The sequence below is a fragment of the Anabrus simplex genome, chromosome 2 (assembly GCF_040414725.1).
Source record: "Anabrus simplex isolate iqAnaSimp1 chromosome 2, ASM4041472v1, whole genome shotgun sequence".
NCBI lineage: Eukaryota > Metazoa > Arthropoda > Insecta > Orthoptera > Tettigoniidae > Anabrus > Anabrus simplex.
Genome location: NC_090266.1, coordinates 640,017,695 through 640,039,099, shown reverse-complemented (window position 1 = coordinate 640,039,099; position 21,405 = coordinate 640,017,695). Strand labels below are relative to the sequence as shown.

The 21,405-nt window shown below is 43.5% G+C and overlaps 1 protein-coding gene across 1 annotated transcript in view; it reads left to right on the top strand.

Moving 5' to 3' along the window:
• Positions 1-5,650: 5,650 nt before the first annotated feature.
• LOC136864301 (synaptobrevin-1) overlaps positions 5,651-21,405 on the top strand; it is a 281,568-nt gene continuing 265,813 nt past the window's right edge. The window contains exon 1 of the mRNA XM_067141104.2: positions 5,651-5,882. Within this exon, the coding sequence (XP_066997205.2) occupies positions 5,872-5,882 (11 nt within the window). The 5' untranslated portion in view covers positions 5,651-5,871. The remainder of the gene's footprint in view (positions 5,883-21,405) is intronic.

The window sequence follows — 21,405 nt, the reverse complement described above, 5'->3', positions numbered from 1 at the left end:
ATGGCCCTCAGTAGTAAAGCAAAGACGATTCTGAACCAAACCACTGAGTCAGAATATTTTATTGATGCAGTATCAGCAAGGGCAATGTCCTATGACCTATTCATGACGTCATCAAGGCCACGAAGACATCATGAAAGACATCATGACGTCATAACCTACCCACCCTAACCTATCAGTCCTAACCTAACTCACGGGTTCCATGAAGGAGCTCATATACTAGGTGAGTGACCGGTTTTGGGGGAAGATGGGTGGACCCTGGACCGTCCCTCGGTCAGCCAAAAGTTTGGGGGAGAGAGGGTTCTCCCTTCTGGACCGTGCATCGGTCTTCCAAAATGGCGGTCCTCTCAGGCTTGATGCACGAGGACGGTGGTCTGCTGGAGACGTAGCAGCGGTCACTTCACCCGATCTGGGCAAAGTGAAGTCTTGTAATTTTTTTCGACGTGGCCCCCGAAGCCCGCAACCCCCGCGTGGAGATCGTCTGCATCGTCTTCGACATGCTATTAATTCTAAGTGCATTGAGTGTCTCTCATCGGTTGGCCGGCAGGTGCGATCAGCTTTCCTGCCTCCCGTTGACTCGTCACTTTCCGTTACATAGCACAGTGACAGCGCGGGAATGGCCGCACTTCGCAGTTCAGGTCCGTGCAAAGAAAGTGTTGATCTGTCGCTCCAGCTGTTATCGAGTTGTGTAATGTTACCTCGGGGTATAATTCTCATAATGCCTCCAAATGTGTACGCGGTAGAGGAAAGGGTATTTCTGTAATGTACGGTAATTATGTGAAAACAGAGTCTTGCATGGAAGTCGTTCGGCGATTCGTAACACAATTTCCACGTGTGCGCCCTCCACATAGAGAGACCGTGAGGAAACTCATACACATGAAGCTGGCGCAATACAAGAAGGGACTCAGCATCTACATGTCACCTAAAACGTCTACTGAATGCACTGCCACATCGAGCCCTAATCCACGAAGAAACTGTTATGTTTGCTAAAAACTAGGAATTCACGATTTTCACGGAGTGTTTAGGCGAGGTCAGCTACCAAAATCACCGTGTGAATGTCAATTTAGACGACAGTCCTGGACCTGGAACTCATTACGGTGTCTACGTAAAACGTGATTTTTGCAAGTTGTTTTACGTCGCACCGACACAGGTAGGTCTTATGGCGACGATGGGACAGGAAAGGGCTGAGAGTGGGAATGAAGCGGCCGTGGCCTTAATTAAGGTACAGCCCCAGCATTTGCCTGGTGTGAAAATGGGAAACCACGGAAAACCATCTTCAGGTCTGCCGACAGTGGGGTTCGAACCTACTATCTCCCGAATACTGGATATTGGCCGCACTTAAGCGACTGCAGCTATCGAGCTCGGTAAAATGTGAATTTAAGGCGTGCGATAGTTATGGAAACTTACATCTCAATTACAGCGCATAAGCTACTTCTGAAGCAGTGCAGTCATTGTGGAGTAACAACACCGCATTTATTACAAGCTAGTCCTTTTTATTAACAATTCCCGGACTCTACATAAACATACACACATACGTTACAACAACCACTAGATAGCGTGCGGTATCGCATTGTGTCCGTCACAGTCATTGTTTACAAGAAAAGCCACGTATAAAAATTGAATACACGCATGTGTTTTCGATTACCGGTAGCTCTAAAGTTCCAGTATGAAGCCCAGACAGTATACAAGGAGCATTAGACTGCACGTGATATTCAACGTTCCGTACGCGGAAAAGGGCCTGAAATAACTGTCTACTTCAGTCCAGCGATCGAACTTAAACAGCCTCATAGTCTTCAACTAGTACCGTTTGAAAGCTACAATAAGATCCATAACGTCCAAGAGGGAATAAACAAGTCCTGTTACGATGGGTTACGAGCTAACTCTACCGCCAGGCACTTATTCAGTATACGATATTAATGGACATATTGAAACTGCGTTGATTGAGCAGATTGGAGAATCAAGTTTTAGTAAAATAATTATGTTTTTTTACAATTGGCTTTACGTCGCACCGACGCAGATGGGTCTTATGGTGGAGATGGAATAAGAAAGGCCTAGGAGTGGGAAGGAAACGGCCGTGACCTCAATTACAGAAAATCATCTTCAGGGCTGCCGACAGTGAGGGAACCCACCATCAACCGAATGCAAGCTCACAGCTGCACGCCCCTAACCACACGGCCACTTGCTCGGTGAGCAACGAAATAACGTCCGTAGACCTGCTGGTGGAACCGCAGATGGTACGTGGGAAATGTATTCGCATAACAGATGACCGGTTGATGTTGGTTTGTCCTGCAAGTGTCCGTGTTTTAATATGAGGATTATTCATTTGGATCAGACGTTATAAGAGCATCTCTAACAGGAGGTACACTTCCAAGTGTCCCAGTTGACGGCAGTCTTCGTTCAAAGTTTCTGAACATACTGGTAGTCGGTTCTGTCAGGAAAACGCTCGTAGTACAGACGTTGCGACTCGAATGCGTTCTGCCTTTTTTCTCCATACATTAGCAACGCATCAACTTACTCGTCTCTGGAATACATCGTGAGTGAATGAATACGTGTTGTGATGCGACTTGGTAGGTGCGGATAAACAGTGTGTCTCCGTCATAATGGAGCACGATCTGTGGTTCAACAAAAATGCATAATGTTGGATTCCAACAAGTACACTACCGATAGCACAGGCGACCGGCATATTACCGACTCAGCCACAAAGACAACAGGTCAGTGAGCTTCGGCCTATAGCTGGCCACGGCTGGTCCGTGGTTCGACAGCTCTGCACTCCAACCGACCAGATGAAGGGTTGTCGCGGTTCTGGCGTGGCTCTACGCCTCTGCATTCGGGAAACGGAGAGGGGCTGGTTCCCACCATCGGCTGCCCTGAGAATGGTCTTCCGTGGGTTTCCATTCTCCTGACTAAGGCGAATGCCGACACAGTTCTTAGTATAGGTCACGACCACCAACCCCCAACATCTCCTTCACCGGCCTCACCGTCTGCCCCTTAAGGGGAAGAATGGAAACATTTTAGTAGTAGCAAAGACAACATTCATGATACTTACCACTTCGAAAGTTAATATCTGAGCCACAGTTTTCAATCATGTTTTACGGTGTTCATTCTCTTTCTACTATTACAGATCACCTATTATTTCGATCGTCTTACCGGTACATGTTGGCCTTCGGTTCAGAGGGTCCCGGGTTCGATTCCCGGCCGGGTCGGGGATTTTAACCTTCAATGGTTAATTTCAGTGGCCCGGGGGCTGGGTGTTTGTGCTGTCCCCAACATCCCTGCAACTCACACACCACACATAACACACTCCTCCACCACAATAACACGCAGTTACCTACACATGGCAGATGCCGCCCACCCTCATCGGAGGGTCTGCCTTACAAGGGCTGCACTCGGCTAGAAATAGCCACACGAAATTATTATTTACCGGTACATGTGTTATTAATCACAGAGCAATAAATCGCATGTTTGAATAATGGTCTGAAGGATTGTCCGGGGAAATTGTCCTTTTGTAGTTCCATGGCTCGTTTACATTGCTGACACACAGGCAGGATTCAGAGGAATATCGACCTTAAGGAGAACTCTAGGCCTAATGTTAGTTGGGTTTTCTGAAACTAAATAATAAGGTGCGGGTGGTCCACTCGGTAAAATGTTATTTGTTTTACGTCGCACCAACTCAGAGAGGTCTTAGGGCAGAGCAAGGACTGAGGAGGAAGCGATACGCCCAACATAGTCATCTCAGCGGTTTGATAGGCATGCAGGTTATCGCAAACTGTCGACCAACAACGTTTAATGAAGACAGTATGAAACCTCACATACAATGTGCGGGTAACAGGAGAAGGTACTGTTATTTGCAAAAATGCTTTTGTAAGTTTGCATGGAGTTACTTGCGACAGGATGAGAAGCCTGCAAAATAACTTAGTTCACTGTGGGAGCTCTCCTAGAGACAATCGTCGTAAACATTCCAACCGGCCACGCCAACCACCAGACCAGATTGTGCTGGTTACTGAGGCCGATATCATGTCCTTCCCTGCCAGGAAATCACATTACTCACTCAGAGATAATCCCAATAAGTGCTATTTACCAGAAGACCTCACTGTCAAGGATTTGCATGGCAAGTTCCTTAACGACTACCAATTTTTTTTCGTGTGGTCTCCGGAGAGGCCAGGTGCAGGTCTTTTGATTTAACTCCCGTAGGTGACCTGCGCGCCATGATGAGGATGAAATGATGATGAAGACGGCACGAACACCCAGTCCCCATGCAAAGGGAATTAACCAATTATGGTTAAAATTCCCGACCCTGCCGGGAATCGACCCCGGGAACCCTGTGATTAAAGGCTAGCATACTAACCATTTAGCCATGGACCCGGAAGACTACCAAATAAATGTGCTGTACAAACGTCACTGGCAGATTTTCAAGACGTTCAACGTCAATTTACATCCGTTCACCTCAGGAAAGTGGAGGCTTTCTTGGCTGAAAAAAGAGCGTTGATTCGGAAAGCCAGACAGGAAAAATTTAGCTGTATCTCGTCGTTTGTTTTATGTAGAACTTACCTCTTCCTCATTTACCAAAGAGTGTTGTATACTGCATGCGTCAGTTGTGGTATTTTGTCTTTGGGATATACGATCTGGGAACGGGAAACGTCAAAATATACAGATATTTGGAAAATGAGGGAAAGAAGTGTCCCAATGAGGTTATCCCAAATTCTGCTACATTTCATAACCAGCATTCCGCACTCAGATTTAACGGATAAGCTGGTTTTAATAGCTGACAGTTGTCCTGGGCAAAACAAAAATAAAACAATGGTTTACTTCCTCTTCTGCATAGTGCACATACTCAAACTTTTTAAAAGGGTTACACGCATTTTTCCCGTTCGTGGTCATAGCTACCTACCAAACGACCAGGACTTTTCACTCATTTCTGCTCAACGCGGGAGGACCACCATCGCCGAACTTCCCGAATCCTGGGATGAAAGGATTCTGAAGGCCCGAACGCGCCCATCTCCATTTGGTTTGACGATATTCACTCACCATGATTTCAAGGATATAAAATAAGCAACCGACAGTTTGTTTTGTAAAAAAAAAAAAAAAAAAAAAAGCCAGCATTCAGGCTTTAGGGTGTTGGATCTATGCAGTGTGACTTCAAACATAAAGCTGTATATTTGCGACAAACGTATCTTGGTCCTTGGAGCCGTCGCATCATCATAGATCCGAAGTTCAAATCAACTTACAAGAGGCTTTCACATTCCCTCCTGCAGTGAAACCTGTGAAGGCTAAGGACATATTAAAACCTGTCCTGTGACTATGATCACAATATTAACAGTCACATAAAACTGTAAGCTTGCTTGCTCGCTCGCTCGTTTGCTTGTACTTGCTTGCTTCATTGTGATAATGTAATTGTATTATCGTGAATTATAATTTAGCACATTTATACTAGCTTACTAGTGTCATAACGTGGGGAGAATGTTGACGAACACAGAACGTGCAACGAGCACGGAAGGAATGCCAAAGCACGGCTTATCGCTGTGTGGTGCTACAAACAGGGCCACTCTGCAATGTTCACTCGCACTAGGTGTACGCTTGCTCTACAAAGACGAAGACAAAATGCAAAATTAGTTCTGATGAGACTGGCGTTCTCGTTTCATTTTAAGGGCTAGGGATATCCTCTGTCATCATATTCATGTGCACTTACGTGTGTAATCTGACTGAAAACCTGGATTACTATTATTATAATGTAATAGATCAGGAGAGGCATATATGCTACATCAGAAATAAGTACTGTACTAGGTTACTTCCCGGTAGTAAAGGCGGCCTGGTATAGAGGTAACGACTCTGTCTCACTTTCAAGGGGACTGTCTGTGTTGGACGACACCGACCGCAATGAAACTTGGGTAAGTGATCAATTAACGTGTCCTAAATGCTAGGTAGTAATAATTTTGCTATAATATGAACTTTAATATTAGAATTGATGCCTAAAACGCAGCTGGGCGGCTCTGAGCAGTCCACCGATGACACAGAATGGTACTGTAGAAACATACCACTACAGTAGTACTATTTTAAGATACAGAAAGCAATGGCAAACTATCTTACACCTCATCTTACCTAGTACACCTCATTTTGCCGGCGCGATTGGTTTTTGCAGTTTCCCTATAACTGCATAACCTCTGGTGGTACTATTTGAGTATGCAACCAGCCTCTTGGCTGATAGCCTAACAGACAAAATATTTTATAAGGAAGATGGGATGTTGACTATTCGAACAGAATTTCCCACTGTGCGAACCTACTTTACTAGCACGTACAGTATAGTACGGTATATGAACATTCTGTATTAAAGTAACTGGGATTTAATACTTCATTTACCGAGCTCGATAGCTGCAGTCGCTTAAGTGCGGCCAGTATCCAGTATTCGGGAGATAGTAGGTTCGAACCCCACTGCCGGCAGCCCTGAAAATGGTTTTCCATGGTTTCCCATTTTCACACCAGGCAAATGCTGGGGCTGTACCATAATTCCTAGCCCTTTCCTGTCCCATCGTCGCCGTAAGACCTATCTGTGTAGGTGCGACGTAAAACAACTAGCAAAAAATTAATACTTCATTTTCGAGAGGTAAAAATGAAATGGCTTATGGATTTTAGTGCCGGGAGTGTCCGAGGACAAGTTCGGCTCGCCAGATGCAGGTCTTTTTATTTGACTCCCGTAGGCGACCTGAGCGTCGTAATGAGGATGAAACGATGAAGAAGATGACACATACACCCAGCCCCTTTGCCAGCGAAATTAACCAATTAAGGTTAACATTTCCGACTCTGCCGGGAATCGAACCCGGGACCCCTGTGACCAAAGGCCAGCACGCTAACCATGTAGCCATGGAGCCGGACGTTCGAGAGGTGATTTGCTTGAACTCCACTGTCGTAGCACTGAAGATGGTTTTCGATGATTTCATATTTTCACATAATGCAAATGCTGGGGCTGTACCTTAATTAAGGCCACGCTCACGTTTTTCCCACTCATAGCCCTTTCCTACCTCATCGTCGCCCTAAGACCTGTCTCTATCGGTGCGACGTAAAACATATAGCAAAAAATGGATAAAAAGAAGAAAACGTCATTATTGTTTATAATGGAAGTTAAAATATTAAGTCATTTGAACGCTTGGCCATTTATCAACACGCATGCTATTTATCAGCACAAACGATCAATCTGCCGGATACCCGTTCAGAATCACTCATTTTGTCATGTTATGGATGGCAAATATAACAACGATAGGCGTGCAGCGATATTCTGATGTCTTAATTGATCGTCCTACCAAGTTTGATTGCAATCGATGCCTTCGACAGAGCACCTTCCATTCAAACTGCAACAAAAAATTACTATTTTATAGCCGGTCCCGTGGTCTGTGTGTAGTGTGCCTGCCTGCATCCCGGCCAGGTCAGGGATTTTTACCTAGATCTGAGGACTGGTCTGAGGCCCACTCAGCCTACGTGATTAGGAAGAGCTATCTGCGGTGATATGGCCGCGTCGGTCTGGAAAGCCAAGAATAATGGCCAAGAGGAATCGTCGTGCTGACTACATGACACCTCGTGATATCAATCAATACTGATCTGCATTTAGGGCAGTCGCCCAGGTGGCAGATTCCCTATCTGTTGTTTTCCTAGCCTTTCCTTAAATTATTTCAAAGAAATTGGAAATTTATTGAACTTCTCCCTTGGTAAGTTATTCCAATCCCTAACTCCTCTTCCTATAAATGAATATTTGCACCTATTTGTCCTCTTGAATTCCAACTTTATCTTCATATTGTGATCTTTACTACTTTTAAAAACGCCACTCAAACTTATTCGTCTAGTGATGTCATTCCACGCCATCTCTCCGCTGACAGCTCGGAACATACCACTTAGTCGAGCAGCTCGTCTTCCTTCTCGCAATTCTTCCCAGCCCAAACTTTGCAACATTTTAGTAACGATACTCTTTTGTCGGAAATCACCCAGAACAAATCGAGCTGCTTTTCTTTGGATTTTTCCTGTTCTTGAATCAAGTAATCCTGGTGGCGGTCCCATACACTGGAACCATACTCTAGTTGGGGTCTTACCAGAGATATGGCCTCTCCTTTACATCTTTACTACAACCCCTAAACACCCTCATAACCATGTTCAGAGATCTGTACCCTTTATTTACAATCCCATTTATGTGGTTACCCCAATGAAGATCTTTCCTTATATTAACACCTAGATACTTACAATGATCCCCAAAAGGAACTTTCACCCCATCGACGCAGTAATTAAAACTGAGAGGACTTTTCCTATTTGTGAAACTCACAACCTGACTTTTAACCCCGTTTATCATCATACCATTGCCTGCTGTCCATCTCACAACATTATCGAGGTCACGTTGCAGTTGCTCACAATCTTGTAACTTATTTATTACTCTATACAGAATAACATCATCTGCAAAAAGCCTTACCTCTGATTCCACTTCTTTACTCATATCATTTACATACGTAGGTCGAGTCATAAGTCATGCCAACTATTTTTTTTCTCGCGAACAGGAGACCACACGGAAAATCTAAGATATGCATTTCGAAACGTACGGTATGTACTTGCGTATGGTGCCACTAGATGGTGTATGTAAACAACAGTGTGGGTCTAAGCATGCCCCCAAGTTCAGTGTGTGAGTGAGAGCGTCACAAAATGGAAGTCAACAAGCAGGAGCAACGATCGTATATTAAACTAGCAGTTCTCCGCGGTATAAATGCACGCCAGTGCCATGCAGAGCTGCGGGAAGCATTAGGCGTGCGTGCCATGCCCTATCTTTTGGTCAACGCCATAATCCTACACGACAGCTAACACAGCAGCCATCGTTCAGCGTCGCTTACAACGGTGGGGATGGGAGGTTCTTCCATACCCGCCTTATTCGCCTGATCTGAGCCCATGTGACTATGATCTAATCCCAAAAGTCAGGAAGCCATTACGTGGACAACGGTTTGCTAACAAAGAGGACATCGTAACAGCATTTCAGAGAGAAGTGTCACACATTAGCTATACACATGCAGCGAATGGTATTCAGCACATGTCCCACCGCTGGCGACGCACAGTGGAAACCTTAGGTGATTATTTCGAAGGTCTGTAACCAGTGGAGACCTGTCCTTTGTACGTAGTCTTCTGTATTTTTGCTGTCTATACCATAATAAAACAATGTTTACCAATGACCTGTGTTCTGTCACTTTCATACGAGAATCTCCTGAAGTCAGAATCTGTCATCAGGCACTATGCATAAGTACATGCCCTGTATTTCCAAATGCATATCATAGACTTTCCATGTTGTCTGCTGTTCACGAGAAAAAAAATGTTGCCGTGACTTATGACTCGACCCTCGTATATAAGAAAACATAAAGGTCCAATAATACTAACACCAAACCGAACTCCATAGCACTACAGCCCTTGAAGGGCCTTGGCCTACCAAGCGACCGGTGCTCAGCCCGAAGGCCTGCAGATTACGTGGTGTCGTGTTGTCAGCACGACGAATCCTCTCGGCCGTTATTATTGGCTTTCTAGACCGGGGCCGCCATCTCACCGTCAGATAGCTCCTCAATTCTAACCACATAGGCTGAGTGGGCACGACTAGTGCATCTGACTGTTATGAAAGGTGCTGCTCATAGGGTCAGTCGTGCTGCAATAGCACTTTCTGACCCAGTGAGGAAAGTAATGGCAAACTACCTCACTCCTAGTCTTGCCTAGTACGCTTCATTTCAGTGCTGACATTGGTTTTTGCGGTTTCCTTATAACCGCATAACCTTTGGTGGTGCTATTTGAGGATCCAACCACCCTCTGGGCTGATGACCTAACAGACGGACAGGCTGAGTGGACCTCGAATCAGTTCTCAGGTCCAGGTAAAAATCCCTGACCTGGCCGGGAATCGAACCCGGGGCTTCCGGGTAAGAGGCAGGCACGCTACCCCTATACCACGGGGCCGGCATTCAATAATACTGCCTTGAGGAATTCCTCTCTCAGTTATTACAGGGTCAGATAGAGCTTCGCCTACTCTAATTCTCTGAGATCTATTTTCTAGAAATATAGCAACCCATTCAGTCACTCTTTTGTCTAGTCCAATTGCACTCATTTTTGCCAGTAGTCTCCCATTATCCACCCTATCAAATGCTTTAGACAGGTCAATCGCGATACAGTCCATTTGACCTCCTGAATCCAGGATATCTGCTATATCTTGCTGGAATCCTACAAGATGAGCGTCAGTGAACCTTTCCTAAACCCGAACTCCCTTCTATCGAACTAGTTATTAATTTCACAAACATGTCTAATATAATCAGAAAGAATGCCTTCCCAAAGCTTACATGCAACACATGTCAAACTTGCCTGTAATTTTCTGCTTTATGTCTATCACCCTTTCCTTTATACACAGGGGCTTCTATAGCAACTCTCCATTCATTTGGTATAGTTCCTTCATGCACACAATAATCAAATACGTACTTTAGATATGGTACTATATCCCAACCCATTGTCACTTCCGTAAAGCAGTGCGTAACAATGTCATAATAATAATAATAATAATAATAATAATAATAATAATAATAATAATAATAATAATAATAATAATAATAATAATAATTTCGTGTGGCTATTTCTAGCTTGGTGCAGCCTTTGTAAGGGAGACCCTGCGGCGAGGATGGGTGGCATCTGCCATGTATAGGAAACTTCTTGTTGCTGTAATAGAGGATAGTGTTGTGTGTGATGTGTGAGTTTTAGGGACGTTGATGACAATACAAATACCCAGTCCCCGAGCTTAAAATCTTTGACACGGCCGGGAATCGATCCCAGGTCGTCTGAACCGAAGAGCTCTCGCTGACCATTCAGCCAAGGAGGCTGACTACATGGAAATTATTTTGAAAAATTTTCTAAATCCTATATTCATGTGCATTCCGGTCAAAATATTTTTGTCATAAATGCCATTTTTCGCAGGGCTTTTGCTTCTATCCACTTCCTTGATGCGTCTGTTGTCTTCTGTAATCGTGCTTCCCTAACAACAATACTTCTTTAACAGATTAATTTTGGTGCTATCCATCTGCATATAGGTAGGTTTTGATTTCTGTGATATTCCCTACAATCATGGTGATTATTGTTATTGTATCGGGGGTACACCTTCTCCGTGCATTTGAACTGTGCACCTCCTAGAAGGCCATGTGTGATGTAAGCCCTGAACTGCGTCCTTAAAGAAGTTCGGACCTTTAATTTTCAGATGTCTCTATTATCGACTCTGGTGGCAGGACGGACAATTACATTTTAAGAGAATGTTCTATTTTCATGATTTGTGAATCTGAAGTGTTTGTAAATGATTTATTTTATGTGCTGAGGGTGTCAGCAATTCTAAGGCTTCCTTTTTCCGTAGTCATTAAGAAATTTTTGTAAATATTTTGTAGACAATTAAAATTGTGGGGGGTGGGGTGTGTACAGGCATTCTGCGTAGAGAGTTCTGGAACGTTCCCCTCTGCTATATAAGTTGGGTGCTTTTGGGCCATTTTGTCATCTTCGTCGCTCCAGTCTTAGAGTGCAGACGGTATAAGTGGAGGCAGGGGCAACCTCACCAGCTCAAGATGATGACAGACATCTTTTAAATATGTGATAGCTCCAGAAAGTTAACTTCAGGGGTAGGACTCAAAATTCTTTCTTACGGTAAATTTATAAAGTTTAATATCACCTTTTAAATGTAAGTTTTCAGTCAAGTCTAGGGACTCTATTGAAATCACTGCTGGGAAAAACGTAACTTAGGGAATAAAGAGCCTTCCAAAACCAAACCCCTTGGCACTACAGCCCTTGAAGGGCCTTGGCCTACCAAGCGACCGCTGCTCAGCCCAAAGGCCTGCAGATTACGAGGTGTCGTGTGGTCAGCACGACGAATCCTCTCGGCCGTTATTCTTGGCTTTCTAGACCGGGGCCGCCATCTCACCGTCAGATAGCTCCTCAATTCTAATCACGTAGGCTGAATGGACCTCAAACAGCCCTCAGGTCCAGGTAAAAATCCCTGACCTGGCCTGGAATCGAACCCGGGGCCTCCGGATGAGAGAGAGGCACGCTACCCCTACACCATGGGACCGGATAAAGAGCCTTCACTCTATATTAATTCTCATTCAACTTGGTATGGGGGTGACAATGATTTTCTAAAATTCTAAATTTTAACTCTATTTTGGAACTTAATATTTCGCCATCTCGTCACGCTCTGTAGTTTAGGCTTAGCCTCTGTAAATTTTAGTGTATTTCAAAAGGAGTGCAAGTGTTTCTCCTCCTAGCATTTTGTTCATGGCCGATCTCTTGTACACTAAGGCCATTTAGAATTGGCACTTTTTGCCCCTGTTTAAAGTGTCAAAGGGCAAAGACAAAGACACCTCCATACAGGCCATGAAGGCCCTTGGAGGAGTGGAAGGTAAAGGCTTCCACCATTGTTAACCGCGGCACATAATGGGGTAGAGTGCTTAGCTCTACGCCCGGCCGCCTTGCCCCCAGGAATTAACCTGGTGCTCATTTTTGGTGTAGGCTGAGTGAACCTCAACCATGTGCACCTCCGGAAGTGGAAATCTCGTTTCTTAAATTTTACAACTTTCTGACGGGGATTCGAACCCACGTCCTTCCGGGCGAACCGAGCACGCCTTTACCGCCTCGGCCAGGCAACCCCGCGTTAGACGAGTGTGTAACAGACTGTCGAGCTGAAGTGAGAGTAAACTCTGTTTTGAAGTTTATCTAGCGTAAAATTAAAATAGACTTGTGCCCCTGAGAGGCTGGACTGTGTAAAGTTTGTAGCTCAGTCTCCTAAAGTGTAATTGAGTGGAGTAAATGTTCTTTGAAGTGATGTACCTTTACATCTACCATGCTCATTCATTTGTAGACTATTGTATCGAAAATATTCTTCAGTGTACCTGATTTTCGATTTATTTTAACGACTACTAATGTTCCGAACACTGATTTTTTGAAAAAGAAAGACGGCTGCTAAGGTGACACAGTCACAAGCAACTGAAGTCTCAACATGAACTGAGAAGTTTAGGCTTTTGTGTTTCAGCATCGCCGTTCAAGACTCATGTTCCAGTCACAAGACTGTCCAGAAACTATCCCTAAAAATTACATAAATTGCATAACATTATCATTATAGACCGTTATGCCTTTCAGCCTTCAGTCTGCAAGCCTCTGTGAATTTACTAAACGTCGCCACAATCCTCTATCTGCAACTAGTGCTGTGGCCTCATTTAGTTCTATACCTCTTATCTTTAAATTGTTAGAAACCGAGTCTAACCATCGTCGTCCTCGTCTCCCTCTACTTCTCTTACCCTCCATAACAGAGTCCATTATTCTCCTAGTTAACCAATCCGCTTCCATTTGCCGCATATGACCCCACCACCGAAGCCGGTTTATGCGTACAGCTTTATCCATCGAGTTCATTCCTAAATTATCCTTTATCTCCTCATTCCGACAACCCTCCTGCCATTGTTCCCACCGGTTTGTGTCAGCAATCATTCCCGCTACTTTCAAATCCGTTACTTCTAACTTATGGATAAGATATCCTGAGTCCACCCAGCTTTCACTCCCGTAAAGCAAAGTTGGTCTGAAAACAGACCGATGTAAAAGTAGTTTGGTCTGGGAGCTGACTTCCTTCTTACAGAATACTGTTGATCGCAACTGCGAGTTCACTGCATTAGCTTTACTGCACCTTGATTCAATCTCACTTACTATATTACCATCCTGGGAAAACACACAACCTAAATACTTAAAATCATCTACTTGTTCCAGCTTTGTATCACCAATCTGACATTCAATTCTGTTGAATTTCTTACCTACTGACATCAATTTAGTCTTCGAAAGGCTAATTTTCATACCATACTCATTACACCTTTTTCACGTTCCAAGATATTAGACTGCAGGCTTTCGGTACAATCTGCCATTAAGACCAAGTCGTCAGCATAGGCCAAACTGTTTACTACATTTCCACCTAACTGAATCCCTCCCTGCCATTTTATACCTTTCAACAGATGATCCATGTAAACTACGAACAGCAATTGTGAAAGATTACAGCCTTGTGTAACCCCTGTAAGTACCCTGAACCAAGAACTCATTCTACCATCAATTCTTACTGAAGCCCAATTGTCAACATGAATGCCTTTGATTGATTTTAACAATCTACCTTTAATTCCATAGTCCCCCAATATAGCGAACATCTTTTCCCTCGGTACCCTGTCATATGCTTTCTCTAGATCTACGAAACATAAACACAACTGCCTATTCCTCTCGTAGCATTTTTCAGTTACCTGGCGCATACTGAAAATCTGATCCTGACAGCCTCTCTGTGGTCTGAAACCACACTGGTTTCCATCCAACTTCCTCTCAACGACTGATCGCACCCTGCCTTCCAAGATGCCAGTGAATATTTTGCCTGGTATACTAATCAATGAGATACCTCGATAGTTGTTGCAATCCTTCCTGTTCCCTTGCTTATAGATAGGTGCAATTACTGCTTTTGTCCAATCTAAAGGTACCTTACCAACACTCCATGCTAATCCTACTAATCTATGAAGCCATTTCATCCCAGCCTTCCCACTATACTTCACCATTTCAGGTCTAATTTCATCTATTCCTGCTGCTTTATGACAATAGAATCACAGCACGTTAATCACTTGTTCATTACTGGTCATTGGCCTATCACCTTTGTCATTAATGCTTTTTTACTGTGCCATTCGTACTTTTCTGAAGATGAAATCTTGTGTAAAAGTATTTTGTTCTCCAACAAATAGTGGTGTGAAAGAATGCAAGTGATATGTTTGAAGTTATACTGCAAACATACTACACCTTTCACAGTCTCAATTGTAAACCTGTTTCTGTCCTTGGTCCGCTGTTAATGACAATATTCGCTCTGTGTTTGCATTATGACTTGGAATACAAACAGTAGCGTAGTCAGTATGGGCCTTGGGGGGGTTACAGTTACAAAATGCTGATAGAACATAATGAATGTGCGTGTGAGCATGCATGTTTTGTCATCATAAGGACATTGATACATTTGAATTATTTTGATATTCAGATTGCAGTGCACTACAGAATCTTACATTAAAATACAGAACAAAAACAATACGATCAAGGTGAACAATTTTTCAGCGAAGAGTATGTTTAGTTTACAATATGAATCCAATTTTCGAGGTATCTTAGAAAATAGCTTCAACATATCTGTTGGGTTTAGAATATTATGTTTCTGAATGTTTGTTTAGTTTCTGTTTATTTTCTTTTTGAAAAAATCCACCGGGAGTTTTAACTCCAGGAAACCCCTGATTACATAAACAATATCAGCTAACTTCGGGAGTTCTGAATGGCATGATGGTTTTGGCGAATCATTAAAAATATTTGCACCACAATTGAGCTGCGGATCTATGTTATTTCTTTTCATTTTTACATGATATTCAGAAAATTGCAAAATAGTGATGATGATGCTTGTTGTTTAAAGGGGCCTAACATCGAAGGTCATCGGCCCAATTGCAAAATAGAATACATAATTAATTTTGATACTGTATTATATTGCAGGTATAATATCCTTTTTCCTGCTTCTTTCCATGTTGGAATGTTCCCCAGTTTCATTCGTTTAAGTGGTTGAAATTATTCATACTGAGACAGCCACTCTTCCGGGGCATCTATTGCTGTGGCATAAACAGTTCCGACTTCCTCCTCAAAATTATCACACTCTGCACTGTAACCGTCCTCTCCTTTTCAAGAATCTCTTTCACTTTAAGAGACTAAGATTTATGACTATGTCTCTCGTGAAGTTTTTCCACTGTAGATTCTAATAGAGAGGCAGTTTCAGCAACACAATTTGATTTCTTCTCTAATTCAAGAATGGTGGAAGTAAATATGAACATCAGAGAATGTACAAATAATAACCTCACGTCACTCGTCTCATCTTCAAATAATCTCTCGATAATAATGGCGACAGAGATCTGAAGTAAGACTTCAAAGAACAGAACATGTCAATCAGTCTTTCAACACATGGAAACAACTAAAGCCATTTAGTTTTTGAATGCCATAGGCGCTTCTTGTACGCAATGTTTACAAATTCACAAAACTGTTTTAACTCCTCAATATGAACAGTATATATACCAAAGTAATTAAAAATTTTCAAAAATAATGGGATCTATAATCCTACATCGAGGGAATGTTGAACAGAAGTATGGAGTACATGGGCAGGAAAACCCATTCCAACTAACTTTGTATTTTGGTCCCCTTTTAGGCGACTAAAAGCATCATTTCCTGTACCTCATTTAATCCCACCAAAATCTGTGTTGGCATTGTCTCCCGCAAAAAGCTACCACTTTATTTTATAACCCAATTTTCTGTAGAGTATATTTTTTCATAATGTGCAGTTGTCTCAGATTTTGCATTTGGGGTACCGTACTTTTAACCTCAAGAACTTTAGTATTGATCCCAACATGTTTATGTCCGGCTCCATGGCTAAATGGTGAGCGTGCTGGTCTTTGGTCCAGAACCTCCAAGTTACTGTTTTCCTCGCTCGCCAGGCTCAGTGGCTCAGACGGTTGAAACTCTGGCCTTCTGACTCCAACTTGGCAGGTTCGATCTTGGCTCAGTCCTGTGGTATTTGAAGGTGCTCAAATACATCAGCTGCGTGTCGGTAGATTTACTGGCACGTAAATGAACTCCTGCGGGACAAAATTCTGACACTTCTACGTCTCTTAAAACCGCCAGAGTAGTTAGTGGAAGGTAACAACAATAACACTAATTTTCTGCGCACAAATATCAGACTCGAACTGTCACGAGCCCAACAATAGCGACTGGGCTCCTGATAAGTTGTGCGTTATTCCAGGCGACCTTGATACGCGCCACAGAGCGCTCCACGCTGCTCTGCATGATCTGCTTTTAAACAGATAACAGGCTACAGTACGCCATTTGTTCTCTCAACAGCACTTCTTACTTAGATGCAAACATCTTTTGACTTAGGAGAAGTTGTTTTCTTTTAGATTTTAAATACCAACACCGAGCTAGTTCGCTAATCGGTAGAGTTCGTGTAAATGTAAGGTAACGTTTTGGGAAATAGTCCACCTTCGGCAGCTCTTAAGATTATTTCCCGCGCTTTCCCGTTTCCACCCTAGTCAAAATCTGCTATTGAACTTCAGTTATGGCAACGGTGCTCGTCGTCGAAAATTTATCGGTGTGGGCACGACAGCAAAAAAAGAAGAAAAGGTACAAGTAACTCTAATTGACACATTCTCTCCATCTTGACCCGAAAATATCTGTTACTTTTCGTCGGTATATCTATTGCATTCGTACACCTTCGCTTAACCCCTCTCCCCCCCTCTCCTGTAGAATTTCTTTTTGAATTGCCAAGACAATTGTGATCCGCGCGATCACTGACGTGACTTTTCTTCGCGCGACCACAGGAGTGATAACTAGAATTTACACTTAGATCTTCTCTTATCTAACTTGCGATGTAGAGGATTTGTAGATGGCTTTCCTGGCAGCTCGAGCTCCAAACTTTGTCACAGTAATAGACCAGCAAATATCTCTCCCCTGCAGCATGGACAGCATATTTTCCCGCCAACCGCCATGTTGTCTTCCTCCTCCCACGAGACCGCTTCTCTTCACACCATGCCTCCAGAGCCTGTTTCGTATAGTAAAGGCGCACTATCCTCATTGACGACCAGCAAGTAACACTTTCAGGGGAACAGTAGGGGTGGAACCTGTTTCTCCTCATCGTACCAATGAGCTGCGTGCATTTGTCTCATCCTCCACTATAGCAATATACTGACGTTCGGATGCCTACTCCATGCGGAGTGATCATTGCAATATTTCAGGGTCATTGTGGACTCTTTCTGGCCTCCGGAGAGGCCTGGTGCCGGTCTTTCGAGTTGACGCCCTATAGGTGACCTGAGCGTCTATAAGAATGGGCCCCTGCCTAAGATAAGTTTTCTAATACTGAAGACGGCAATGGAGGTTAAAATCCTACACCCAGCCAGGAATCAAATCCGGGACCCGCTGGACCAGAGGGCTAGCCATTCAGCCATGGAGCCGGACATTTTGAAGCTTATAGCGGTGTTCGCAACTACTGCTGCTTGAAGTCCACCGAGTTCGTTTAAATTTCAGGATAACATCCGCATGATCACACGGACGTATAAGAAAAGGTGGCAACAACATATTCTTCTGAACTCAGTAGGCAATGCTGAAATGGATCACTCGATGAGCCACTAGTGAACTTAGATAGTGCGCTGGTAATAACTTGAATCTTCCAAACGGGAAACATGACCAAACCACCGCAGTTGTGAACTTTTTATACGGTTGTTGCAGGGTTTCAGTAGTAACGATGCTCGTATTGTGGTGTTGCGCACTTCCTCCTTTCTAGTTTAAACTACCACCTTCCCCAGGAATCTCATCTCCGAGACACACAACGGACTCTTCCTCCCTTGAAGAAAAAGAAAAATGCAAAGCGTTGTTCTAAAACAGTGTTGTTCCACTTGCACAACCCTTTACACACATTTCTATAAATAAACACCTTGTCTTTAAAATAACTACACTGCCCGACAAAATAAGTTAAGCACCCACAAGCAGTCCAATATCATCCCATTTAGGTATATATGCATGCCACTGACGTGTTAGTAAATTATTCGATTTATAAGGATCTGTAATGTGTAGAACGTCCACCAGAGTGTATTCGTGATGGCACCGTGTCACACAACAAGCTAACAGAAAGTGTACAGAACCTACGCCCAGAATTTATGTTCTATAAGCTTGTGAAGTAATATTCATACACTAGTATAGGCCTTTCTCAAGTCAGTTAATTAATATTGTTAAATGTAAGCCAGTGCAACATTTGCTTTGCTCAATTTTAGTGAAATTAAATACGCTCAGGGCTGTACGCATGTTTAAGCCCCAAGCTAAGCGTTTATATTTCAATTAGATGGTAACAAGGAATAGAATAGTTGTACCTATGCGGGTTCTGACCCGTGGTCCTTGAACCCTAGTTGAGTAGTAGTGCAATGTTGATTCGCGGATTTTGCATAAGAGAGCAAGCCTTACCTCACAGACGCATCTTGGAGAAGCCTAACCTCACTTTTGCGTTAATATACCCTTCCCGACACTATCTTGAGTAGTAGGTCAATGGGGATTCTCGCGACGCCGTCTTGAGTAGTAGGGCAAAGGGGATTCGCGTAAGAGAGCAATCCTAACATCATGGCATAACCTCACGTTTACGGTCAGTTGCCCTTCCCAACGCCATCTTGAGTAGTAGCACAATGGGGATTCGAGGATTTTGCCGACGCTATCTTGAGTAGTAGGGCAATGGAGATTCGCATAAGACAGCATGCCTAACCTCATAGAGGGGCCTAACTACACAGAGCCTAATTTTATGGTCAGATGCCCTTCCCGGCGACATTTTGGAGGGGCCTAAATATACCGTCGCCATCTCTGGCCCAGTTTTACGGTCAGATGCCATTCCCGTCGCCATTTTTATCCTCCCACCAGATGGGGCACATATGGACTAACCTAGTTTTGTAGCCAGATGCCCTTCCCGACACCATCTTGGAGGAGCCTAACTATACAGGGCCCAGTTTTACGGATAGATGCCATTCCTGTCGCCATTTTCGAGGGGCCTAACTACACAGGATCCAGTTTTACAGTCAGATGCCCTTCTCGTCGCCATTTGGAGGGGTCTAATTACACAGGATCCAGTTTTACGGACCGATGCCCTTCTCGTAGCCATTTTGTAGGGCCTAACTACACAGTCGCAATCTTGAGCTCAGGTTTACGGTCATATGCCCTTCTCTCCTCACAGACGACATTTTGGAGGGCCTAAATACACAGTCGCCATCTTGGGCTCAGTTTTACGGTCAGATGCTCTTCTCTCCTCACAGACGATATTTAAGGAGGGACCTAACTAAACAGTCGCCATCTTGGGCCCAGTTTTACGAACATATGCCCTTCCTTCCTCACAGACGCCATTTTTGGAGGGGGCTAACTACACCGTCGCCATCTTGGGCTCAGTTTTACGGTCAGATGCCCTTCTCTTCTCACAGGCGATATTTTGGAGGGACCTAACTACACAGTCACCATCTTGTGCTCAGTTTTACGGTCATGTGTCCTTCCCTCCTTCTCCTCATCTGGCCTAGTCCCCTTGGAGTATTGACAGAGCTGTGACGTAATGAGCGCGGGGGATTTAAAAATGCACACAACCAAACGTGCAGGTCTTCTCCTGACAGAGTTGTGACGTCACAGCATGAGTGATTTGGAATGCGGACTGATGGCTAAGGGTGCATGATATGTATCCATTCCTTGTCTCGTTTCTCTACGGTGTTGGTTTTTGTAATGAGATATCTGTTAAGTTCGATTACCGGATGCTCTTCCTAACGTCAGTGAAGATAAAATGAATGTCCTGATATATGGAGAGAGGGTAAAACCCGATAGTGGCACATCGCCTTCTCCTGTCGAATAAAATCGAGAGGTATGCTCAAGGCTTTACGTCTCTATCCGACCAAAACTGCGGAGAGGATTAGAAGGCTGTTTTTGGGCACACAATCTAGTAATTAGAAATTGTATACTACGACTTACCTTACCCTGATAGACTGAATGGCACAGACGGTTGAGAAGCTGACCTTTCCGTCGTAACATTTGCCCTACCTCATACACGACTCTCCTCCTCCTCCTCCTCCTCCTCCTCCTCCTAAAACGCATTTCTACTTAGTTGTCTACATGTGCTAGAGTTGTCTCCGTCGGGACTGAGCACGTCCGATATTAAGGTTATTCCGTTTTAACATGCAGCAATTACGTCGACATAGTTATGCATGATTAGACTTGTTCGTTATCAAGGTTATTCTCTAGTAAACCCAAGCCGTTACATATGGTATAAGTGTGAATATTTTCGATAGGTGTAAGGAGGCAAAGGGATTGCAATATGTAGAATATTTTGAATTTAATTAAATATTTATTGTGTAATTATTTACAAAATTAAGCATACTACTACTGGTTACACAACAGTCTTGGTTATGCTGTCGACAAGGTTGCTGTACTCCTTAACAGCATACTGGGAAGAGGTAGCATGCTTCCAAAATTGAAATGCATCCCTGCAACATTCAAATTAAACAAAACATTTATTGTTTATGAAATTAAAATTTAAAGATACATTATACTGTGCATATTATTCTTTACAAAGAAATTAATGCAGTTCTTATCTTGTTGTTATTCATGTCTTTTGTTCCTTTCTGAATTATTGTCAGGTACTGTACTGAAGGGAAAAAATTCATCCACGCACTGTGTACAGTTCACAATCTTCGGATTAGGTCCATCCCAATCATCCGAACCATTTTTACCTCAATGCTTGTAATGACGTCGACAGGGTCTGCATAAAGCTACATCGATTGGCATCTTACTATGGGGAGGAAGGATGTCCCA